The sequence below is a fragment of the Acipenser ruthenus genome, chromosome 28 (genome assembly GCF_902713425.1).
Source record: "Acipenser ruthenus chromosome 28, fAciRut3.2 maternal haplotype, whole genome shotgun sequence".
In the NCBI taxonomy this organism is placed as follows: Eukaryota; Metazoa; Chordata; class Actinopteri; order Acipenseriformes; family Acipenseridae; genus Acipenser; species Acipenser ruthenus.
In genome coordinates this window covers 2,019,742-2,046,250 of record NC_081216.1, presented here as the reverse complement: position 1 = coordinate 2,046,250, position 26,509 = coordinate 2,019,742, and the positions used below count along the sequence as shown (strand labels likewise).

The 26,509-nt window shown below is 39.4% G+C and overlaps 1 protein-coding gene across 2 annotated transcripts in view; it reads left to right on the top strand.

The window, feature by feature from the left end:
* The window catches only part of LOC117434715 (TANK-binding kinase 1-binding protein 1-like), a 33,737-nt gene extending 8,422 nt beyond the window's left edge, over positions 1-25,315 (top strand). For both annotated transcript variants that reach the window (XM_034057341.3, XM_059003277.1), the window contains exons 3-10: positions 433-549; positions 1,188-1,292; positions 2,626-2,776; positions 3,785-3,987; positions 5,053-5,114; positions 18,137-18,252; positions 19,854-20,458; positions 21,492-25,315. In XM_034057341.3, coding sequence (XP_033913232.3) covers positions 433-549; positions 1,188-1,292; positions 2,626-2,776; positions 3,785-3,987; positions 5,053-5,114; positions 18,137-18,252; positions 19,854-20,458; positions 21,492-21,620 — 1,488 coding nt within the window. In that variant the 3' untranslated portion in view covers positions 21,621-25,315. The remainder of the gene's footprint in view (positions 1-432; positions 550-1,187; positions 1,293-2,625; positions 2,777-3,784; positions 3,988-5,052; positions 5,115-18,136; positions 18,253-19,853; positions 20,459-21,491) is intronic.
* The last annotated feature ends 1,194 nt before the right edge of the window (positions 25,316-26,509 follow it).

The window sequence follows — 26,509 nt, the reverse complement described above, 5'->3', positions numbered from 1 at the left end:
TTATAATGCTTGCTGTGTCAAAAAAGTCTCCACAAGGAAGGAAACTCTGACAAAATCTACCTTGTGAGGACACAGGCCCAAGCTCCTGTAATGCTTAAACAGAAATTTCAAATATAAAAATGCAGCTGTATTTCCTTTAGCCCCTGTAACTTTCATTATTGTATTATTGTGTTGATCCCTCCCTCCCCCAAACCCCACAGGACTTTATAAGAAATCTATAGTGTATGGGAGTCAATCATAATCATTATGAACAAACATGTGTGTTTGTGTCTGTGTATGTATGTGTGTGTCATGGTCACACAGCCTCACTCCCTCACACAAACACAGTCTCTCCATCTCCTCCTCTCCGCATCCTCCTCACACACACAGAACGACTCCCTGACTCTCCTCTCCATCTCCTCCTCACCCCTTCTCTCTGCTCTTGTTCTGCAGTTCCCCATGATCAGCGACTTCAGCAATGATCGCAACTCCTACTGCTCCTTTGAGACCAAAGAGACTTCAATGCTGAACAATAGCCTGCAACAGCAGCTCAACCAGCTTCAGCATGAGGTGAGGGGGACGGGATGGGACATGTTGTGTGGAACACAACAGGCTAAACCAGCTAAGTGACCTTCACCGGTCTATAATCAAGCATTAGTGTCCTTAAAACAAGGTCCGTTATCGACAGGTAATGACTGTTGCCAGGGGTATTCCTGCCATTATAAAGCAAACAGGTTTTATTTAATTTTTGTGTGTATGATGCCATTTTCTTTTAATTATTATTTTTTTTTATATATCTATCTTGGACTGGATCACTTTAGATGCTTGAAATGGCAAGTTTCAAGATTCTAAAGCATATGGATTTTAAAGGGAAAATGTTTCCTCCTATTTCAAGTTATTTTTTTTGTTTTTGTTTTTATAAATGCTGTACCACCTTCTTGTCACCTGTTTTTTAAAGTACGATTACAAACACATGCTTGTCATTTCAATGGATGTCATTTAAAGGGATATTTTATCATCTTGTTGTGCACGCTATACATTTTTGTTGTTGTTTATATCCGTTTCATCGTGTGAAAGGTGCTATATAACAAGTCAAGCTTGATAGATTTAAAGTGCGGTTTTGAAGGATCCGATTGTGCTGAGGTGACCCGTGCGGTCCGTACTGTCTGAATAGAGACTGGAGCCTTGTCTGCTGCTCTCTCTTTCAGCTCCAGAATGGCAAGGAGAGGGAGGAGCATCTGGAGGCTGTAATCCAGGCCTACGAGAAGATTCACATGGAGAGGAGTAACCTGCAGAGAGACCTGGATCAGATGGTGAGGCTATGAGAATGCTATAAAGCAGGGCTGGCCAATCCTGGTCCTAGAGAGCCACAATCCTGCTGCCTCTTTATCTTTAAATTGTCAATAGCTAAAGACCTGGGATTTCTATTTTAGTGTTGACCAATTAAGAAAATTAATTGGCCACCCCTTCTATAGTACCTCATCTTTAACAAGGCAACCTTATCTGTGCCTCGATATTATTATTATTATTATTATTATTATTATTTAGTAGCAGATGCACTTATCTAGGGTGACTTACAATTGTTACAAAATATCACAGTGCAAAGTATCACATTACAAAATATCAGAGTGCAAAGTATTTTCAGAATATCACGTTACAGATAAAAACAGTTATAAAGTACAACAAAATTAGTAACATTAATGATCAAATTCAGATAAGAGCAAAATAAAGAATACAGTCAATAATTACATTTAAGAGCGAGTTCGACTCAGAGCAGTTAACGTATAGTAAAAATATTTGCTTATTCGAGTAAAGTCCATTAAGAGCTCGTAGTGTAAGTACGATGAATAGATGAGAACGATTTCAAGATTAAAATCAAATACAGGAAGTAGTTCTAATTAAGAGCAGCAGGTAAGGAGCAGTTCAGTGCAGGTACAAGCTGATGCAAGTACTGGTACAATTGGGTGTCATGTAGTCCAGTATAGTGGAGAGTTGTGAGGTTTAGAGATGCTGTCTGAACAGGAGTGTCTTGAGGAGGCGCCGGAAGGGAATCGGGGACCTTGTCCTTTAGTTAATGATCTCACTGCACTGTAAAGGCAGTAAAATTAATGTTGTGTTTTAAACATGGCACATGATTAGTGTTGAAGCTTGTCTTAAACAAACTTATGTTCTTTTTTTCCATTACCATTATATATATTAGCATTAGCATATATTCCATTAGCATTATATATATATATATATATATATATAATATATATACACACACACAGTATGGCTCTTTATGAAGAAAGCTTTGAAGTGTATGTAGTATCAACAGCAGGGGGCACTGTTGTTCTTATTTTACATTGCAGTCCTGGTACTAAAAGGGCACGACACTGCTGTCCTCTGACAACTGCATTGCTAACCAGTGCCTTGTATTGATTACATTTTTTCCAACATTTTGAATCTCTGTTCCCAGGTTTATTCTCAATGTTTTGCTCTCCTTCAGTTTAGCTTTTTTAAAGCTAGTCGCTCTGTCATATTGCTCTGTGCTCAGTGCCCTGCAGTGGATGGGCTGGTGAAAGCTCTGGTGTTTCAGGTTGGTTGGGTATCTCCTCCCCTTTTCCGGTCCAGTTGACGGTGAGTGTTTGTTGCCGTCTCTTGCAGACCACACTGGCGGAGAAGCACGTGGAGCACATTCGGAACCTGGAGCAGATGCTGCGGCAGAGAGACAGCTCCCTGCAGAACCTCAACTCGCAGCTGCACAGCAAGGAGATGCAGTACCTGCAGCTGCACACCAGCCCCGTCCACCCACGCAGTGAGTGACCCAATCTGGGCAACCTTTACATGGGCAGCCTTACCTTTGCTTGGGAGCCCTTATCCTTGCCTGGACAGCCTGACCTTGACCAGAGCACTAAAACTGAGGCAGTGTGGTCCGGTGGTTAAAGTCCAGGGCTTGTAACCAGAAGGTCACCAGTTCAAATCCTACCCCTGTCACTCCTTGTGCTCCACCCTGCGGATGAGATGTTAAATCAATGTCCTGTTGGAAGTGACTCTGCATATCATGCACAGTTCACAGCCTACCTCTGTAAAGTGCTTTGTGATGGTGGTCCACTATGAAAGGTGCTATATAAAAATAAAGATTATTATCATTATTATTATAAAACTATACCTTTAGATATTCATTAAAATAGCTTCTTGTGAAACTTTTAGTAATGTTGTTGAAGCTGACACCCTGGGATCCTTCAATAAGCTACTTGATAAAATTCTGGGATCAATAAGCTACTAACAACCAAACGAGCAAGATGGCCCAAATGGCCTCCTCTCGTTTGTAAACTTTCTTATGTTCTTATGTTCTTATTGCCTTTGAACTATTGATAATTGAGACCCAGAACTCTCTTAAACTTTAGGAAACAGTAACATCCAATGGAAAATCGAATGTACACGTTGTCACAAGAGGATATAACTTTTCTTTTGAACAGAAATGTCATGCTGTGTGAAGGAACATATTGCTGGTTTGGTGCATGCAGGTGGTGCATTCTTATATTGCAATGAAAATGCCCCTTCGTTTAAGTCAGATATCTCATTGAAAGGGCAGTGAATTATACAAATACATGTCATTTAGAAACTAAGGAAATATAGAAAATGTCCTGTTCTCATGTCAACCCAATAAAGGATTTTATTTTTCAGATCGACCAAAAATAATTCAGGTGCCATTTTAAGAAAGTGTGATTTTTATAGCGTATTTATGTTGACCTTACTCAAGTCTTTTATCTGTGCAGCGCAGTGTATAACTGGTCCCTGTTTCTGTGTCCCCGTCCCGCAGTGCTGGCCTGTCCTGCGATGGCCCTGCAGAGCTCACGCAGTCTGGACGCGCTGTCCGACCTCGAGCTGCAGCGACTGGAGGCGGAGCTAGAGGAGGCGCGACGGGAGGCGGGGGAGGCGTCTCAGCGGGAGGCGGAGCTCAAGGGGGAGTGTGAGCGGCTGCGGGAGGAGCTGAGACAGCAAGAGGAGGGTCGGGAGCAGGGGGTGAGCGACGCTCACATCTCGCGCATTCCCATCTCCTTGCGCAACTCTGATCAGCCCATTAAGTAACAAATAACATTTTCCTTTGAAAATATTTGATACAAGGGGCTCCCGAGTGGCGCATCCAGTAAAGGCGCTCCACGTGGAGTGCGGGATGCGGTCTATAGTCTGGACGTTGGCAGTTCGAGTCCAGGCTATTCCACAGCCGACCGTGGACGGGAGCTCCCAGGGGGCGGCACACAATTGGCCGAGCGTCGCCCGGGGGCAGGGAGGGTTAGGTCGGCCAGGGTGTCCTCGGCTCACCGCGCACCATTGACCCCTGTAGTCTGGCCGGGCGCCTGCGGGCTTGCCTGTACGCTGCCCAGAGCTGCGTTGTCCTCGGACGCTGTAGCTCTTGGGTGGCTGCATGGTGAGTCTTCGCCCGCTCGAGTCAACGCAGGGGTGGTTGCGGTGAGCTGAGCCTAAAAAATAATTGGCCATTCTAAATTGGGAGAAAATAATAAAAAATAATTGGCAACGACTAAATTAAAAAAATATATATATATATATATATATATTTGATACGTTGCATTTAAACTTCACTTTTTTGCGTGTTAACAAAATTCCAGTAGGTTATCCTAAAATAACAGGTTAATGCTCTGGAAAATTACAAAGTAGCCTGCCCTTAAAATGAGGACAGTGGCACTTAATGAGTTAATAAAAACATTTCGTATTGGGGTGATTTTTCTTGGCACTGAAAGATATCATGATTTTTTTTTTTACTTTATTATGTTTTTAAGTATAGGGGATTCAGGGCTGGCCATAAAGACTCCCATTGCATAGCAGTTTGATCCATTCCGGCTTCTGCTATTAGTTTAATAAGACACACACTTGAGCCTGTTACCTGTGGCTAATCAAGCTTGTAGTAAAACCTGGAATGGATGAAACTGCTATGCTTTGAGATGTAATTTGCTTCTGTATGTGACTAGACTATAAAGAGTTTGGTGCTTTAGGCACCTTTTGGGTTTTGGAGGCGAGAGGTCTGGTGATTTGAAGCTAACCCCCATCCCCTGCTCTGTGTCCCTCCAGGAGACGACTGCCCAGTGTGACCAGTGTGATGTGGAGTGGATCAAGAAGGCTGGAGATGAGCAGTGAGTCTGAATCCACGCGTTATTTTACCAAATGTAATGCTGCAGGATTTATACATGGCAGTGTGGAAGGCAGTGGGTTTGAGTAGCTCAGTGATTAAAGAAAGCGCTGGGCTGCAGTGTGGAAGGCAGCGGGTTTGAGGAGCTCAGTGGTTAGATAAAGAAAGCACTGGGCTGCAGTGTGGAAGGCAGGGGGTTTGAGAAGCTCAGTGGTTAGATAAAGAAAGCGCTGGGCTGCAGTGTGGAAGGCAGCGGGTTTGAGTAGCTCAGTGTTTAGAGAAAGAAAGCGCTGGGCTGCAGTGTGGAAGGCAGCGGGTTTGAGTAGCTCAGTGTTTAGAGAAAGAAAGCGCTGGCTGCAGTGTGGAAGGCAGAGGGTTTGAGTAGCTCAGTTATTAGAGAAAGCGCTGGGCTGCAATGTGGAAGGCAGAGGGTTTGAGTAGCTCAGTTGTTAGAGAAAGCGCTGGGCTGCAATGTGGAAGGCAGTGGGTTTGAGTAGGTCAGTGTTTAGAGAAAGCGCTGGGCTGCAGTGTGGAAGGCAGTGGGTTTGAGTAGCTCAGTGTTTAGAGAAAGCGCTGGGCTGCAGTGTGGAAGGCAGTGGGTTTGAGTAGCTCAGTGTTTAGAGAAAGCGCTGGGCTGCAATGTGGAAGGCAGAGGGTTTGAGTAGCTCAGTTGTTAGAGAAAGCGCTGGGCTGCAGTGTGGAAGGCAGTGGGTTTGAGTAGCTCAGTGTTTAGAGAAAGAAAGCGCTGGGCTGCAGTGTGGAAGGCAGTGGGTTTGAGTAGCTCAGTGTTTAGAGAAAGAAAGCGCTGGGCTGCACTGTGGAAGGCAGTGGGTTTGAGTAGCTCAGTGTTTAGAGAAATCGCTGGGCTGCAGTCAGTTCAGAAAGCTCCACAGTACCAGCTTGGTTTCTAGTGTTGGATGACACTATTGCCTTAGCAGCTCAGCTTTCATGTTAAAGTGTGCTGTTGCGTATGAGGGGAGGTGTTGCTGGCACCAACAAGACTTTAGTTCTCATGGGAAAAAGGATGTGACACCTGTCAAGGGTTTTAAGATCGGTGAGATTTCACTGATCAGGTGGCACATCTCGTCCCACTGCCAGCGTGAGAATACCTGGACAGGGACTGAAAAAAGAAACTCACTGTGACGACTAAAATAGAGATGGAAATAACATTTAAAAAAAAGTACATCACAATTAAGGAAAACATCAGGTGTGTTTTAGTGTCTGTGTGAATTAACGTCTTGAGTTAATCAATCAATCAATCAATACGATGACAAAATACAACCCCCCCCTTAAATTACATACAGTAAAAAAAAGTAATTTAAATTTTTTTACTTTAAAAAGCAGTGATAAAAATAAGTAGTAAAAACAAAAATAAATATCATTAGGATTTTTTGTGCTGGATAGATGGGTACATTACCAACACGTTTCCAGTGTTACAGACAAAACTACACCACAGCCAGGCGGACTAAACATTTCATTTATTTGAAACTGTACCCACAGGGCAACGTGTTTCAAAGAAAACGGGGGAGTTTTCTTTTTTTGTGTGTGTGTGTTTTTTCTTCTCAGTTTTAGTTTTTTTTTTTTCATTTGTACCACTGGCATTGAGGTGTTAGACATGGGGGTGTATGCCAACCACCATGCTAGACTGGGCATTCGTTACCTCTCGCTTTGACAGTGCCACTGAAAAGGTAGTCAAATGGCAAAAACCATCAAGGGGGCCTTGCACCAGTGATGCGGCCTTTGTTACTCAATGCCACGTCAGTGCTGTTGCTTCTCAGTCCGCCAGCTCAGGCACCAAGGTTGTATGGTGTCACACGGCTCCTTAGCTTTCTGCCAGCTATGATAAGGCACCTGTGTTTTTTTCTGTTTGTTAGGTGGGCTTTTTTTTTCTCCCCAGAGACCTGCATCTTAGCGTGCATCATCTATTGCTTTGCTTGCTAATTTTAAATACGGAGGGTTTTGGCCGGGGGGGGGGGGGGGGGGGGGTGAGAAATGTGTTTTGCTTTTCTGTTATTTCTTTTAAAATATGAATTAGTTGAAATTAACTCATTTTGATGTCCTTTTTTCATTTGCTTACTATTGGTGAATATTGAGTAATTTATCTGATCATGTAGTTATACATGTGTAGTTTTATTTTTTTTTATTATTTAATTTTTATTTAATCACGTTTCTCAAAACAAAATCAGCTACGGAAGTTGACAATAAGAGAAAAGCCCCCGTTTTCAAGTGTATTTATATGGAACAACGATATATACTGTAGTTGTACAAATATGGCACTGAAATACATGTGTTTTAAATGTTAGTGCTAAGAAATTATCATGAGAAACACAAAATACCCAAACATAGAACCGTTTACTTCACATGTGTGTAAAACAAAAGGGAGTAGGCTTAAGTAGCACTACACAACGATGTACTGCAATTGTCCTTACAATGAGTAAAGCAAACATGTGTTGTACTTGCAATCAGTTCTAAAGAACACCATTTTAAAATAAGAAATTGTCCAACGTTGTCAGCTTTTTACAATGCACCACCTCCCGCTGTAAATCCATCTCAATTTTCCGTGCAGCTTCGTAGCCAGTTTCAAAGCCACGATTCTGCGTCAGTCTACCAGAAATACGCAGTTGCGAAGTCAGTGTGTTATAAAAGCTGCATGAAGTTTGTGCATAAATCATGCCAGTGCGCTCTGTAGCACTGGCAACTAGTAATAAAGCTGTCAATAAGCGGCGTGCAGTTGCTAATATCATTATCATTAAAGTCTATGGGACGGGATTGGTTCCTGGGAAAATGTTGTTAATAACTGAAAGTTGTCTTTATCAGGGTTGCTAATAACTGGCATCTACTGTGTGTGTGTGTGTGTGTGTATATATATATATATATATATATATATATATATATATATATATATATATATAAAAAATAAGAAAAATAGATTGAACTATTGCCCTAACATCCTTACACCACCGGGCGAGTCTCCGTCTGTCATGTGATTGGTTCACATCACTGTCAGCCCCGCCCCTTTTCAAAGGAACGCCTTTCTCCCCTGCGCTCTTCACAACAAGACAAAAGGGTTGAACGCCGGTTCTGGGAGTTTACGGAAAATGAATGACAAAACATGCTACAAAAGAAAGATGCTCTAAACACTACAATGGTGATTAAAACATCACTGTCACTGTTTTCTGACTTTGTGAAATTCAAACAAATTCAACTCGATGAAAACAGATATGATGGGCGGGATATAAACTGAATTATTCAGCAGTCGGCAAACGAGGAGAAAAACTTTGATAACTATAGGATATATATATATATATATATATATATATATATATATATATAGTTATATTGTTAAGTTCAAACAGCTGATAAAGAAACTTTTGTTGAAAATTTGAATTGCTCAAACCTACTTGATACTGTGCATTCATGGGCTCTATTGCACTGCGTTTGTTTTTCCCCATTCCTCACCATGGGTTATTTTCCATTGTGACCATGCTTGGTTATGCCTTGGCTGTCTTTTCCTACACCTCAAAGGTTTTTCAATGAATAAACGCAAGCTTCTTCAAACTTGGCTAGATTGGAACCCAGATCTCCCTTCATGTCAAAAAGTGCATTTTATATCACCTTATCCACCCCCACCCGCATTTTCAAACAAAGGAGCGATGATTCTTCACGCATTTGCTAATTTTAAAAGCCCAGTTGGTTGCAACACATATTAAATGCATTCACACCTATGATATAAGGCGAGGTGTAATTTCGAAGGCTTGGTGTTTACAGGGTGTGTTTTGGTGTGTGTGTGAGAGTAAGATATTAGTAAGATAAAGAAGTGTGAAAAACTTGTAAGTAGTGCAGATTCGGGATAATCGTCTGGTCAATACGTACTGCTCTTGGCTAACTCTCGCATTTCTGTAAAGAATTCTGACCGAGCTTGTGTGTGCATTTAATTCTTCTTTTGGCTTGACTTTTTTTATTCATCGCCGTTATGAAGCCTCCCCCATGGCGATCGTGTGGCACTGCAGTAAGTACAGTACTAAGTTGAATGATTCTTATCAGTTCAGGTGTTTGAATTACTGCACTGTGTAGTAGGAGCCAGGGTTAACTTCTTCATTTTCATGGTTCTCTGTGGTCAAAACAAACCTGAAACGTTTAGTAAAATGTTGATTACAATCTTAATTTGTGTTGCTGAGTTGGTCAAATCTAGAGTAATGTAATGCATTGATAATACAGACTGATCCTGCTGTAAATGGGTTTGGATTTTGACACGACCGAAGGCCTTGTGTTATTACAGGTGTATTGAATTAGCTATGCTAAAGTATCGTACAGTATATATTATAATTGTCTTGATGACAATTAAACCAAGTTTGCAGTCTCTTCTCAACTGGTTAGTTTCTTTTTCACTTTTCAAAGCATAGGAATGTTTATAAACTATTAAAAAAATAGACATTTAAAAAAGCTGTATGAATACAAATTTTAAATATTCATGGATATTTTTTCTTAGCTTTCTTATTTTACTATCAAAACTGCATTTCTTTTTGTCCTTTTTGTTTTCAAATGTTATTGCATTTTTATTTTAGACTTATTGTTCTTTTATCTTTTGTTTTTCAAATTTTACAATTAATTCCAACTGTTTTAAATCTGTTTTCATTTTAGTTTGATCAAATTTGGATTAATGTAATGGTTTATTGATCCTTTTGTTGTGATGAAAGGCACTATAGAAATGTGAATTATTGGTGTTGTATGTGATTGGTCGATATTTAAAAATAAAAAGAGGAACCGAGAGAAGGGGCAATTGGGAATACTCAGAAGTCAAATGTCAGGAGATACTGGAGAGGTTTGAGGGAAACTAGAGGCGTGCAAAACTGGGGTAAAAACCACAGCAGCTGCTTCCCATCCTGTCAGCATGTGATTCAATTCAGGGGGTGTAAAAAAAAAAAGTATGTCTCATGATTAAGAACATGATGCTTGCTAAGACTGAACCTTGGTAAAAGAAAAAAAAAAAACCCCAACAGTGCAAATATGCTTGATTGAGTTCTACTGCTTTGCAAATTAAAAATTCTGACAGGGTGTGATTTGAAATGGTAATTAACAGACTCTTGTTCCAGCTAGCCCTAGGAATACATTTTAATTGTTGCAAAACTATAACAAAAAACTATGCAAGTATTTAGTGCTTTAAAACACTGCCTACGATTCCAAAACTCATCAGCTAGCTGCTGTTAGATTTTTTTCTTTACCAATTTTTTGGCTGTGTTTAAATTGTCCATGTCTAGCCGGGTCCACACCTGAGCGATCAGTTGCGCAACTTAGTTGCATGCATCCGAGTCGCTTATATGTGGACGTTCTGGGCTCTACTTTCCAAGCAACCTCCTGAGCGACTTCTGTAGACACAGGTGATCACGTGGCAATTCGCGAACTCTGATTGGTTCTTATAATGCTGATTTGCATGATTTGCATATCCTGTCATAAAGAAGCACTCATTTTAAAAATGTTGGCGGTAAAAGCAAACGGTTTCGTCCAGCTTTTACGTGGCTTTGTTTTTTTTCTTTAGGGAATACGGCATTTAAAATAACAACAGTTGAAAAAATAATAACAGCCAACTCTTCCTTGTTAATTACTGGACACGTTACGACCAGACCAAAAAAAGTGTCACCTCAGATGTCAAAAAATAAATTAAATAAATACAATTGTAGACACGGGACAAAAAAAGAAAAGTGTCAAAAAAAACTGCTTCACCTTGTAGATGGAATAAAAATGTAAACCTGTCAAATCTGTTAGAAAAAAGCCTTTACCTGTTCTGCGCCCTGCCTTTGGGAACTCCTTCCCAAGTCATATCAGGAATGCTGGCACAGTCTCACCTTTTAGAAACAGATCTGTTTTAGCTTATTCTTGAGCTAGATTGGTTGGTCAGTGAGTTTTTACTGTCAAGCGTCCTGGGGTGCTTTTGAATGGAGAGCTCTATATAAAAGCATACTGTATTGTATTGTCTCTGGGATACAAGGGTACATTACAAGGTACATTTGCCTAATATTGAATTTCATACCTAATGGATAGTATAAAAAATAATAATTAATTTAGCCGTAAGGATCGTGGTGCCATAATTCAGGTATGCCGTCCCAGATTAAAACATTGTTTGTAATCTTTCTGCAAACTGTCGTGCGTACCTATAAATGTACATGTTTAAAGTTACGAGTCGGAGGCTGGCAGTAATTGCGCTGTTTATCGGGCACCATCATGTAAAAACTTTGGTTTGGTGACTCATGCATAGCGGATTGACTGAAGTTATAATAAATACAAACATGTTTTCTTGAAATTCGGTCCTGGCTGATCAGATAAGAGAGACACTAAGATGCAAAACCAGCCTTTTATCAGCACTCCATTCTCTATCTGAAATCAAGTTCCTCAAACAGATTATTCTTATCTTCTATCTTACCTCACAATTTGCAAAATGCTTCTATTCAATCGCTGATAGTTTCAAATCTGTACCAAAAACTCCCCCTTTTTTTCTGTTACATAAAAAAAAAGTTGTGTGATGTTATTGTAAAGCCACACAGACAAGATATACACCATAAACGTGAGATAATATTTCAAATAACCTTTTTAGCGTACTGAAACATTTTCTTGTTACAAACTGACACGTTTGTTTCCCTCCCACTTTTTAATTTATATCAAAAAAAGGTTTTGCTTCAAAGGAATTAAAATTGCTGTTTTAAAGACAATAATAATTGTTGTGATTATTCAGCTGCTTCCATTTGAAGCGGATTTAATTGACTCACAAACAGCGCCTTCAGTTGAAGTCATTTGTTGCCACTGTGAGACTCTCGTTTTAACAGAACACTGCCGATTGCAATTTTGATCAGTGATGTGCTGGAATTGATTAAAAGGGAATTGGAAATGAAAATGGGATAGGCAAACAGGACTTAATCCCAACCCTGAATTCAAATCATAAGTAAATAAACACTGTTAGATCTGATGACACGCTTTTTTTATATAGATGACTTGGTGTTCATTAAAAGCATATTGTTATCCCTGTCGCAATATCTCAATTCCAGAAGGTTAAAGTTACAGTAAAAGTGACATTTCTAATAACACAGCCCTTGTTTTTTTCATTGTTCATTTCCTGATTTTGGTTAATTCATGTTATGCCATGTTAACAGCGTGCTAGGTTATATACTTTACTGCATGTCAAATAAGTATTTGTATTTTTTTTTTAAATAACATGCATGCAATCTTAGAATACAAACACATTCTCAAATATATAACTGTAACATTCGTGCATAAATCTAAACCCACAACCCAGACCCATACCTTCAGTGAGAAATATTACATCATTGGAATAGTATAAAACATTTTATTTTAAAGTCCTTGTAGTAAGCTGACAGTGTGTGTGTGTATATATATATATATATATATATATATATATATATATATATATATATATATATATATATATATATATATATATATATATATATATATATATATATATAGGGGCAGCAGTGTGGAGTAGTGGTTAGGGCTCTGGACTCTTGACCGTGGGGTCGTGGGTTCAATCCCAGGTGGGGGACACTGCTGCTGTACCTTGAGCAAGGTACTTTACCTAGATTGCTACCACTAAAAACCCAACTGTATAAATGGCTAATTGTATGTATAAATAATGTGTAAAAAATAATGTAATTGTATGTAAAAATAATGTGATATCTTGCAACAATTGTAAGTGACCCTGGATAAGGGCGTCTGCTAAGAAATAAATAATAATATTTATTATTATTATAATTTGTTTATTTAGCAGACGCCTTTATCCAAGGCGACTTACAGAGACCAGGGTGTGTGAACTATGCATCTTTGCACATATATATATATATGTGTATATATATATATATATATATATATATATATATATATATATATATATATATGTATATGCGGCGTGTAGAAGGTATTTTGTTCTAAATGTATTATTCTGAATTGAAGTTTGGCAGGGATTGTGGTTGATTCTCATCTCTGCCAAACCGACGTGCAGAATTTGGCTGGGTCTTGAATAACTGATGGGGAGCCGGGCCCTTCGTTTGTGGAGGTAGTTGAGAGAAGAGCTGGGAGTAGCAGGCTGAGCTCTCGGCTAGCACGCTGTGATAGCGCCGCTTGGGTGTGTTTCATTTGTCAATGGATTTATTTGTTTAACCCTTTATTTTGGCCCTCGTCCTGTTTGTTTAATTCATTATGTGCACCAGCACTTAAACTGCAGCTTTTTCGGAGTCTCTAGGGCACGCTATCCCACCGACACCAAATGTGGTGGGATAGGGTTAAGAGTGAGACTCCGTCAGAAAAATGAAAATGCATTTTTTTATTGGGAATAATTTTTAAATTGGTTTAAGAAGATTTGCCTCGCTTAGGGAAGTACAGTACAGTACAGCTATAGACCAAAGTTTTGCATCACCCTATAAAATGAGATCATTTTGCTTCATAAAGTCGAATGAAACCTGCTGAGTAATGTTACGTTAACATAGTATATTACATACCGCTGTAGATTTACTTAACGAAAACTGACAAATTGAAAAATACAGCATTGAATGAAATACTGTACTACTATTATGGCTTCCGGTAGACTTGTACAATATCATTTTGTAGTTTCTTTGATTACATGATGTTAAATAAAAGATCTCAATTATGTTCATGTAGTTTTTTGTTTTTTTTTACTTGTCTCAATCTTAAAATTGTAGGTGATGCTAAACTTTTGGCTGTACCATTACATTAATAATGAAACTATTTTTTATAAAATAAATGTTTTCACAACAAACTGCAAAGAAAAACAAAAAAAATCTGCTCTCAAGCAAACTGTGTGAAAAGTGTAACATAAAAAGTCATTGGCCAGGGATTGTGTCTTGAGAAAGCGCTATGCTTTTGCATTTGTTGGTCAAACTATTTTTAGAAAGCGGTTTCCTTAGCTGAACACTTCTGTAAAAAAAACTAAACAAACAAACAAAAAAACTCTCTTTGAACTTATGAACAGAACGTTCGAGCCAAAAAAACTGCCTGTTTTTTAGTTTTTTGAAGAAAACAAAGCCGCACTACTAAGGCTGAACTTTCACAAAGGCGTTGCAAAAAAAGTTTTGCAATGCAAGGTACACTGAGCACTTTTATTAGGTGTTTGGTAAACCTCTATTTTAATGTAATTGCATTTAAACATTTTGGAATTGGTGGTTAGCTGAATGTCACCAGTGAAAAAACATGAGAAATGCACATGTGTGAGACCATGGCAACAGAGGATCGCTGTAATAATATAAAACCTGATCTCTCAGTAACAACTCTTAAAGTGTATTTAAAACACTTTAATCAGCTGAACTGGACTTGACCACCCCCCCATGTAAGAATCGGACGTTTTCTATAAGAATGTTTTATATTGGTTTATGAACAAGTTCTTATACTTGACAGTATGTTGATTACATTTCTGTGCTGGATGGGAAGTTAGTTAAAATCTAATAACAGTTAAATGTAATAAATGAGCCCTAAATACATAAGCAGTAGTAGTGATACCCCAAGTAAAAAAATTGCATGTAGGTTTTTCTGTTTGTGATTCGAGTGTTTTTGGTCCCTAGATTGTAATTATTTTGAAAGAGTTAAAACACCTGTTCATTTTACAGAACTATTAAGTCCTCCATTTCAAGTCTTACTGAGCACTCCCAGTGTTTTTTAGTTTTTCATTTTGTAACATTAACAATTATTTTTTAATATAGGAGTTATTAATTATGAATGCATTATTATTATTATTATTATTATTTAGTCATTTAGCAGACACAAACAAAACATGCTTTTAAATAACTCCTCAGTCAAAGCTTTGTGAATCAAGACCCTTTTTTGTAATCTTGTGGGGTCTCCTGTAGTTTTATATCTATTGTTTTTACAGGCAGAGATTTGAACTGATGATGCTAATTGCTTAGATCCTTTAGAATCTGACCGGATCTCCAAAGTCTGCTCCGTTTTACTGCTTGTGGGTCTCCGAGTGGCTACAGTCCCCAAGTAGCAGGATTGTAGTTTGACATGTGCTCCTTTCACAATGTGTCGGATGTTATTTTCGGTTTCTGAATTAGCACCTAAGGCCCAGAACGGTATGAATGAAACGCTGTTGAAGAGGGAGCGATCTAGACCCCTCGTTGTGTCTGTGTGTGTGCATGTGTGCGTCTGTACAGTATTCTCCTTTTTGAAAACTCTTTTTACTCTTGAGAGATGTAAACACTCAAAAACAATCAAGCATTCCTTAAAACATATTTAACCCATTCATGCATTGGGACCAGGGGACAGATAAAAAAAAAATGTTCTTGTCTTTATGTGTGTGTGTGTATATAATATATATATATATATATATATATAATAATATATATATATATATATATATATATAATGTAAAGAATAAAATCTGTGATCAACTCTTCAGTTGATTAATTGGTCTGATTTTAATCTGTTAATTGGAGCAGCCCTATTATAGGTTTTAACCAATCACATGCGAGAATTTCTAAGGACTGTTTCATTCATAATATATATTATAAATGAATCAGTCCTTAGAAATGCTCACATTTGATTGGTTAAAACCTCATCACTTGACAAAAAATAGATCCAACTTGATGCTCACAAACTCAACGGACACCTCCGAGAATGCTACGCCACAGTGAGAAGTTCTGTGTTTCAAAACTAAAGCTTTATTAATCAGTCTAATTTACAATATACTTCAGATCTTATTTAAATGTAATATTTATGAATTGTCATGTTCATGGTATTTATTTATTAGTGCTGTAGCAGTTATATTTAAACAAAATATATAAAATCATATTTAGTACAGAACCTTGCTTCACTTACTCTATTGACTGATTCACTGGGACTGCAGACTGCGGCTCATAACGGGAAACTATAGTCGCCTGCGGCTTCGGTATTATAGTCCCCAGTGTTACAATTTTATTTGATTATCCGTCGCAGCCCGTGGTTTTTTTTTTTTCTTGCATGCGCAAATCAGTATTTATTGTGCAGTTACACAGCGCTTCCTCCAGTTTCACCTGACAAAAACTCGATAAAAACAAACAGCATTTTTTTTTTTTAATCTGTGATCTTGAGTTGCTTTTGTGCATTTTCATTTGTTTTAATTCTGGAAACTGTTTTTTTTTTTTAAATCTTTTGCTAAATTGCTTTGCCTGTTACATTTCACACCGTTCTGTGCAATGGTAACATTTTGATTTCATTTTGCTGTTGGGTCGTTAACGTAGAATTTTACATACTGCTACAATATTTACTGGATTTAAAAGTATGTTCTGTATTACAGTCCACGTGTCGTCTCTTTTTGGCAAGTGATATTTTCAGAATCATATCGTTCTGAATTAAAATACTACTTCTGTTGAAAATCTAGTACTGTACCAACAAAACCAATACAGTACATCTAAATGGAAGCCTATTTATTTTAAAACACAGTCCTTTCAGATATGTATTTCTGACGTTTTTATCTTTGTGTTCCCTGAAAAAACGGACAAGGGTTGGAACGGGCCAAAATGAAATAATCAGATATGCGTCACACGCGTTTAACCGTCACTGAAATCAAAAATGTATAGGGTCAAATGTATAGGCCCTGGTACTCTCCCGCCTAGACTACTGCAACTCCCTCCTGGCTGGCCTCCCTGCGTCCGCCACCCGTCCGCTCCAGCTCATCCAGAACTCTGCTGCCCGCCTGGTGTTCTCTCTGCCTCGCTTCGCCCACGCTACTCCACTACTCCGCTCGCTCCACTGGCTCCCGATCACCGCTCGCATCCAGTTCAAGACTCTTGTACTAGCCTACAGATGCCTTGACCAGTCTGCACCCAGCTACCTCCAGACCCTCATCTCTCCCTACACCCCCACTCGACCTCTCTGCTCCGCCTGCACTAGAAGACTAGCTCTACCACCGCTACGCTCCCCTGCCTCCAAAGCCCGCTCCTTCTCCACCCTTGCTCCGCAGTGGTGGAATGACCTTCCTACAGATGTCAGGACTGCCCAGTCCCTGACCACATTCCGGCGCCTCCTTAAGACTCACCTCTTCAAAGAGCACCTGTAGAACTCCTCTGTTTGTATCCTGGGACACTATCACCCTTCATGTAAATGTGCTTTATTTTGCTCTTATCAGCCCCTATTTTACTGCATTTAATCCTGTACTTCAGAATACTGTAATCTGCCAAGTTTTTAACCTGTAGTACTTTGTATTTAATCACATCCTGATGTAACTATCACTATTTAATCATATCATATATATATATATATATATAAGCACACTTTATTCAGTATAATTTACCAAGCTGTGTCACTCTGACCCCAAGCGCAAAGAGTTTGTAATTAGAAAGCATCGTGCTGTCTGCAGTGAGAGATAGTAGCCCTGTGGCTTTGGAAAGAACAGCGAGCCTATATGCTTAGCCCTGCCATTCTATTCATAGGTGCACAAACCACATGTCCGCATGCCAAGCAGGGCACAGCGCTGGCCCCAAGACGCTCAGCAAACAGAGAGAGAGGCGCTAGCCTGATAGGCCTTCTAACCACCTGACAAAGAAAAGATACATCAGATATAATAATCAGTTGAAAAAAGATAAGCGTATTTTTAGATTGATCTGTTTTGTAAGTACGTTTTATGCCCATGTGTATTTTGAGTAGTTGGCCAAACATGATGTTTTTCTGTTAGACTTTCAGCATTAACTGATCAACTGTAATTCACGGAATTAACCGAACAGCTGTAATGATAATGATTCCCTCAATAAACGTCCATTACAGATGATGTCCATTGAAAACAGTAGTATGTCTTTTTTTTTTTATCCCCCCCAGCGAATAGAAAAGCAGCCAACAACCTTAGTTTGACTGTCTGATTTTTAAAAGATCCGTCAAATTAGAAAATTTAAAAAAAAAGTCAGCCAGTCCTTGCTGATTCCAGTCATGCAGAGTGGAAGGTGGATGGAGATATCGTCTTGTTCTTTTGCTTGCTGTGTGTTTTTTCGAGACGCGTAACGCTCTGTTCTTGTCTTGCTTTGTTGTTTCCCTCAGGGTGAACCTGGCCCTGGCGTACACTGAGCTAACGGAGGAGCTGTCCCGACTACAGAGCCTGAGCTCCAAACAGACCGAAATACTGAGGAGTCTGTCCCAGGAGCAGAGCCAACCAGGTGAACACACACACACACACACACACACACACACATGTGTACAGTTTGCATTCCTATATTTGTGGGGGCTTCTCATTGACTCTCTCTATATTTTTATTTACTATTTCTAACTCCAGTCAAACAAAACTCCACACCGGGTGAAAGTCGACAACAAACAAAATATTTTGGGCACTTTTTTAGTTTGTTTTAAAAAAACAATAATGACTGTTTAATATCTGTTTAAACACTAGAAGGACTTGGCCTGTGTCCTCATAAGGTAGGTTTCGTCAGACTTTCCTTCTTTGTGGAGACTTTTTTTGACCCAGCAAGCACTATAAAGCTGCACACACTGACACACACACAAACAACCTGCTCTGTACGGGAAACTAGAGAGCTAGAGACCACAGGAAAGATGCATCTCTAAGACACTGCCTTTCTTTTTATAAATCTATGATCACTATCTTAGCACTGCAGGAAGTACATTATATTTTAACCAAACAAATGAATATATGACTGAGAAGTGGTAAAAGGGAACTGGAAATGGAAGTGGGGGTGGGGGGGTGGGGGTGGGGGGGGGGGTGTAGGTTAAGAGGTCCTTGACAGAGCTTTGGTGGTGAAGATGACAAAGAGGGAGAGGTTGGGGGGAGAGGATCTACTTTTTGAAGGACAAGGTTCACAGCATTAAGAAAAGCATGTCCGGGGGCTCCCGAGTGGCGCATCCAGTAAAGGCGCTCCGTGTGGAGTGCAGGATGTGTCCTATAGTCTGGAGGTCACAAGTTCGAGTCTAGGCTATTCCTTTGCCAACCGAGGACGGGAGCTCCCAGGGGGCGGCGCTCAATTGGGCGAGCGCCGCCCGGGGGGAGGGAGGGTTAGGTCAGCCAGGGTGTCCTCGGCTCACCGCGCACCAGCGACCCCTGTGGTCTGGCGGGTTTGCCTGTAAGCTGCCCGAGAGCTGCGTTGTCCTCCGACGCTGTAGCTCTTGGGTGGCTGCATGGTGAGTCCGCAGTGTGAAAAAAAGTGGACGGCTGACGGCACATGCTTCGGAGGACAGCGTGTGTCCGTCTTCGCCCTCCCGAGTCAGCGCAGGGGTGGTAGCGGTGAGCTGAGCCTAAAAAAAAAAAAATAATTGGCCATTCCAAATTGAGAGAAAAATAATTAAAAAAATAATTGACAACTACTACATTTATATATTAAAAAAAAAAGAAAGGAAAAAGCATGTTCAATTCTGCAATGTCTAATTGAACTGAACGATGGTGTGAGATATTATCCAGACTTGTGCAGACAGCTTATATAGTACGCAACACTATGACAGGTCGTCAAATAGCCGTGATGAATACATTTGCCACAGCACTGAATTCAATTAGATAATAAAAATAATAACTAATGTCAGACCTGTTTGCATAGCAGTTTCACCCATTCCAGGTTTTAATACCAGCATTATTAGCCACAGTGTGTACAGGTAACAAGCTCAGGTGTGTCTGATTAAACTCAAACCAGGAATGGATCACACTGCTATGCAATGGGAGTCTTATCTCCATCCCTGGATATCCACACTTCTTAAATAATAGAAAAAAGGGGAGTTTGTGGACCCTGACCAGACTGTATTCTTATTTTAACTCCAGTTCAGCGGCACTCCCCAGTCCCTCAGCGGCACTCTCCCGCCCCCCAGAGGCGATCGCCGGTACCGCAACGACTGTCCCCTGATGTCCATCGGAGGTCCCCCCTGCCCGACTCGAACGACGGTCCAGCTTCCTACACCGGCCGCCCAACCAGCCACCACCTGCGAGCGAGCTTCCAGGGGCGCAGGAGCTACTCGGAGGTCAGCGACCCGGCCGCGTACCAGCGGCCTCCCCGCCTGCAACTCGACCCGGTCTCCACCCTGCCCAAACCCCGGCCCTACAGAGAAGGGTATCAGAAGCAGGGGCAGGGGCTCAGCAGCAGTGTGACCAGCAGCCCCCGCCACACTAGAGATCCCTTCACCCCTCAGGAGCTCCTCCACCTGCGTTTCGACAAGACTGCCCGCCCCCCCCAGCAGTCCTCCGAGGATGATGAGGAATGGGCTGCCGCCACCCCCCCCGGCTCGCTGGGTGCTGGGTCCATCAGAGGAGAGGCGTCCTGCTCTGCCTTCCCCATCCCCAAAACCTTCCCCCCTCCCTCCTCCGCACTCCGCTGCCCACCCCTGGGGTACCAACACACGGAGCATGCCCAGTCCTGGCCCTCCATCAACGTGAGTGACTTCTTTCCTCTTGCTCTCCTCTCTCTTCTGCTTTCTCACTCTCTCTCTCGCTCTCTCTCTCTCTCTCCTCCCCACTGTGTATTACACTTAAAGCCTGATGCCGTTTGTTAGGTTCAGAAACACTAAAAGAAATGTAACCTGAATTCAACGACAAGCACGTCGATGGAAGGTTTGCCAATGAATTTATTAAGTTTCCTTTCATATTTCTACATTTGGCACTAATGAGCCTTTAGTAGTTAAGGAAGCTTGTTTGGATTAACTGTGATGCCCAAAGGCTAGCTTTCAAGATCTAAAAAGGTGTAAATTGAAAGAAAATTAGATTTGCATTGTCAGAATGTCAGAATTTCTTTTTGGAACAGTAGAATTCTGAAAGCACCCAGCACATTCTGCTTCTATAAACCAAGCACAGCGTGCCACGATTTCACGGATACTAATCCTCGAGGATTAACAGATACATTTTATCTGAAATGTGCCAATTTCTAGACCTGCCAAAATACTACTGCAATATTTGACCAACAGGTGGCATAGTACACCGTCGGCTTTTAATTTGCATCAAAGACATATAAACTTCTATCCTTGCCTCTCAAGAGAATGTTTTCAGTAGCCTGTTCCATGATTATTTTGTGTTGTGGGTCATTTCATTTAACTAAATGTGTTGTGATCAATCACTGTTAAAAAATACTTAAGGTAAGTTAGGTGGCTCCCAAGTATTGTCTTATTTATGTATTTATTTATTTATCAGACGCCTTTATCCAAGGAAACTTACAGAGACTAGGGTGTGTGAACTATGCATAAGTTGCAGAGTCACTTACAACTACGTCTCACCCGAAAGACGGAGCACCAGGAGGTTAAGTGACTTGCTCAGGGTCCCACACAGTGAGTTAGTGGGTGAGCCGAGATTTGAACCAGGGACCTCCTGGTTACAAAAAAAAAAGATACTCCCGCTAATTGTTTTAGTATGATGTGATTGCTCGCGTGTGATTAGTTAAAAAGAGTAACAGTGCTGGGTTTTGATTGGTTGCAGCTCTGGATGGAGACTGAAGACTGTGACATCAGGAGCTGCCCGCTGTGTCAGCTGAGCTTCCCTATCGGTTACCCCGACGACGCCCTGATCAAACACATCGACACGCACCTGGAGAACAGCAAGATCTGACAGCCACAGCGCCCCCTTTGGGAAACCTCCGGGAACTGAATGCAGGATTTCCAAGGATAAAACAAAGAAATTAAACGACAAAAACATAGTTCTTTTTGTATCTCCCTTGGATTTTTGATGGGTTAAGACTGACTGATCCCAAATAAAGGAAAGGGAAAAAAAGAAAGATGGAAAGAAGAATGAAAGAGGGTTATAATTGCATGTTACTGAATTTAATAAGACGATACCGAAGTCTTTTTTTTTAACTTTGAAAAAACATTGAAAAACAAGTCATGAAGAAATCAAGAATTTTCTCTCCATCAGGTATCTGGTATTTTTCTTAAAGTTGATTTCTAATGTGACAGACTTTTTTTTTTTTTTTTAACAGCTGAATTGGATCAATATTCATCATTAACCCAAAAGCAAAAAGAAACTGACTAGGTAAGACTGAAATTCACTCAGTTTCATGACTAAATGGAATATGCAGAAATATCCAAAATCCTCCACCAGACTGTAAGGGATACGTTTTCCCTTTCATGTACATTGTTTTATATAATAATGCTGCTAAAGTGTCCCAAATGCCATATTGGGTACAAACTATGAACAAAAGCAAAAAAAATTTGGCATTTTGAATTATTTAAAAAGAAGTCATCTTACACTTAAACTGCTGGAAAGAGTACAGTAGTACTTTTATGAATGTAGAATCACTTTCTATCTTCAATCACTGAACTATATTTACACTGTATAGAATAGATTCATATCCTGGACTGCAGAAACCCATTGATTTATTCCTAACTCAGAACCAAGGTCTTCTATGCAGAAATCACAGAACAGTGTCTACAAATCTTTTCAATCGGAGTTCTGGGGTTTGTCTTCATCTACAAACTGTTAACTTCCCTTCTCAATACTTATCTACACTATTCCCTTCCCTTATTAATGAATACAAAGCATAAGTAGCTTGTAAAGGTGTTTGGCATATTTTTTATTTTCATTATCTCATGTCTAATATATTTTACCATATTGCACCAAAAAGGACCCCCGCACCTTTTATAAAAGTCTACCACAGCATAGTATTTTTGTAGTTTTTTTTACCATGGCTATACTATGCATTTACTCTAGTTAACCCTGGTTTGCCATGTTTATTATACCAACCTGGTTTTTACAATGCTTGACTATGCTTTACCATGCTTTTAATCACTATTTGACTTTGTTATGCTGTTACTATGGGAATTGTAGAACACAGACTGCAGATCTGTTTATAAGATGTTCAAGACTACAGCACATGAAAAGTTGCTGGATATTCTTTTCAATAATAAAAATACCTACCAAATGCTTAAATGTTAAATAAAATTCACTTTTTTTGTTCTTATTTTAAGTAAGCACCCATAGAAAAGTCTAGGATTCTGTACATAAAAGATTAACATCCTGCACAATTTATCGTCTTCATTTTTAGGACTGTTTTGATGTCATTTAGCAAACCACAAAAAAAATAAAAAATAAAACTGGTGCTTTTGAATTGAACTGGTTAGGGACAATGACAATGGAGTCAAGAGAGCGTGACAGTCCACCTTAGTCCTTGACCTGTACACCCGTGCTAAATTCTCTGAGCTATTTCTTCCAAATCGTCATTATCTTATTATTTATTTATTAGAATGGAGAGACACACACAATGAAGTTCTAAACTAGATCTAAACAATTTTTAAATTTATCTTTCAATCTAGCCCTCCTCCACCGCACCCCCATATAGCAGTGTAGAGTAGTGATTAGGGCTCTGGACTCTTGACCGGAGGGTTGTGGGTTCAATCCCCGGTGGGGACACTGCTGCTGTACCCTTGAGCAAGGTACTTTACCTAGATTGCTCCAGTAAAAAACCCAACTGTATAAATGGGGAATTGTATGTAAAAATAATGTGATATTGTAAGTCACCCTGGATAAGGACGTCTGCTAAAAAATAAATAATAATAATAATAATAATAATAATATAATCCAGATTAAAGGTTTGAAAAAAAAACTTTATTATTTTCTTTTCTTCCAAGAGCTACAAAACAAAATATTATTTTGTCATAACACTGGAACTTAAAAAGATTGCTAAAATAATAAACAAAAATATAAACCATTTTTTTTCTCTAATTCGCACTAAGAACATGAGCGGAGAGATGTATATTTGTCATACTGTAGTGTAATGTGAATAAACAGTTGTGGTTTTTTTTCAATCCGCCTTGACGTCTCCCGTCTTCATCTTGAGTTTTCGTGGTAACTAAATTAACACTTCTTTTTCAGAGAGGAGAACAATACACCCAATAAAGTTATTAAACCAGAAATAAAAAACTAAAAAAACTAAGACTTTTAATTCAGGGGCTTGAATGAAGTATGTTTCTTCTTGTGTTTAGATGTTTTAATTGGCTTCCCCCCTCCCCCCCACCCATCAGAAAAAAATTGCGCTAAAGACAGTAAATAGCTCTGAGAATCTAGCCATCTGTGTTCACTTACCTAAACAACAAAGTGTTGTTTATAATAAAGTTTTGAAGGAGAGGCTGTTGATTTTACATTGTACAAAAAACACAGTTGCTGCTTTACCAGCTGTTTTTAATTACCTACTGCTTTAACTCAACTTAATGCATTTGTAGTAATTAGTTAGAACTACTGAATCTCGCATAAACACATGAGATCACACTCAAAGCCCTAGTTCAAGTGAACATTTAAAACTAAGTTTTATTTTGATTCGCCCACGCTGGTCTTCTGAACTTCAGAGTCAAGCAACATTTGCAGTGTGCCACTTCTCTCTATTATCTGGAAAGCAGAGGAGTATGGCTCTGGCCATAAGTGTTGCATCACCCTATAGAATGAACAAATTTTGCTTCATAAAGTCGAATGCAACCTGCTGAATTAATGTTACGTTAACATATTGAATTCATTCCCGCTTTGTAGTTTTCCTGTATACTTCAAGATAAAAAAAAACTGACAAAAATAGAAAAATGTGACATTTCAAAATCTAACATGAAATACTAGCTGTACTACTATTATGGCTTCCGGTAGACTTTTTGCAATATCATTTTGTAGTTTCTTTGATTACATGATGTTAAGTAAAAGATCTAAATTATGTTGATATATATTTTATTTATTTGTTTATTTAATTAATGTCTCAATCCCAAAAATTTTAGGTGATACAAAATGTTTTGGCCATAGCTGTTTATTTAAAAAAAAAAAATAAAAGGTTGGTTTCACAGATCCTGATAAGCACTGCCTAATGCTACCTCAGGAACTGTAAAGTAACCTGATTTAGTGCTAATCTGGCTCTGTGAAACCAGCTTCAAGAGGTTTCAAAGAATTTAAACCAACAGTTAGTTACTGTTTTTATAGTGTGAAAACACCCAGAGGTCTGTTATTGATCCAAAGTAGGGCTCTCTAACTCAGTGGTTCCCAAGCCTGGTGCTTTTAATTCACTTCGTTAGACCTTTGAGCTCTTAAACAGCTTTTACTTCTAAAATGTTACAGCTAACTTGAAATATGCAAACTGTTTAAGAGCTGAAAACAATTAAAAAGGTCTAACTAAGCCCTAATCCACTGGCCTAACTGATTGCTAACACCAAGGGCAATTGATATTCTTTGGGAGAAGAAACTACAGTCCAATAGCAACTGTACTGATGTGTTTTAAGGACTACAAACATACTGAAGCTCTGTGCAGTCTAGTAAACTTTATCTATTTTCTACTGGTTTCGGTCAGCTATTTAGCTTTTTTTTTTTTTTTACTTCTTCCTGTTAGCAGTATATATATACAGTATATATATACAGTATATATATATATATATAATGTGTGTGTGTAGTGTGGCTAACTCCCTGGTAATTGGGGTGACTCATTAATTCAAAAAGGTTTGGACATCTCTCATATAAATGGTGGCCTACAATTTCAAAATTGACTACTTTTTATTGTAGTAACATTTAAGGTGTATATTTAAAAAAAAAAAAAAAAAAACTCATGCACAGTATGTAGATGAAGCATTATGCAAATCATACATATGCATGCGTTTTGATTCTTTTTCTTTTTTTGATCTGGCGTGTTTGCAGCCTACGTGTCGATGGCCTGCTAATGAAATGAGGCGAGAGCTGACAGTTTTGTGAGCGCACATTGGGGATGGACAGACAGGAAGTGCTAATGTGAATCACTTCTCCTGGTATAATTAATGAGGATTAATTAGTACGCTCTTCGCATTCCACGCTGACACTGGAGCGATGCATATTTTAACATAGCGACTGCGAGGAGACAGCAAGGCAGGGTGAAATCTCAGGAATTAAAATGTAATTAAAAGTGTTTCCTTTCTGTGCACCTAGTTTTACTCGGTAGCTGCTAGCTAGGTAGGGGATGGGTAAGTTTTTTAAATGGGTGGGACTTTCGTTTAGAGATATACAAATCCCTGAATGATGTAGGTGTTACCAGTGTAGTATTAGAAAGTGTAACTTTGTCAGAATGTGGTACACATACCAAAACTTGACCCTGTGTAATGTCATAAAGTGGTACGCTGTCAGATTTTGGTACAGGTGCAATCAACTGCTATAGTCTAATTAGACTAAGTTAATTATACATTATTTTTTTGCAAACAAACTGGAAACGGAGAACCGTTTTCTCTTAAAAGAAAAAACGGTTCACGACGAACAAGACAAAATATAAATTCTCCGCAAAGCTGCATAAGTACATTTTTGCATACTATTTTCTTAATGGTGGAAAAATATGATAAATTACATTAAAAACGGTGTAAAAAATTGGAAAATATGATCAATTCAATGTAAAAGAGTTGCCAGATTTTAAATGGGCATTTCCTTGCTTTCTTAGGGGAAGTTGTTTAGGCATGCATGAGCAAGCTCAGTGTGGCGTGGAAGTCCAGCCATGTCAACGCGTTATTTAGAACATGTTT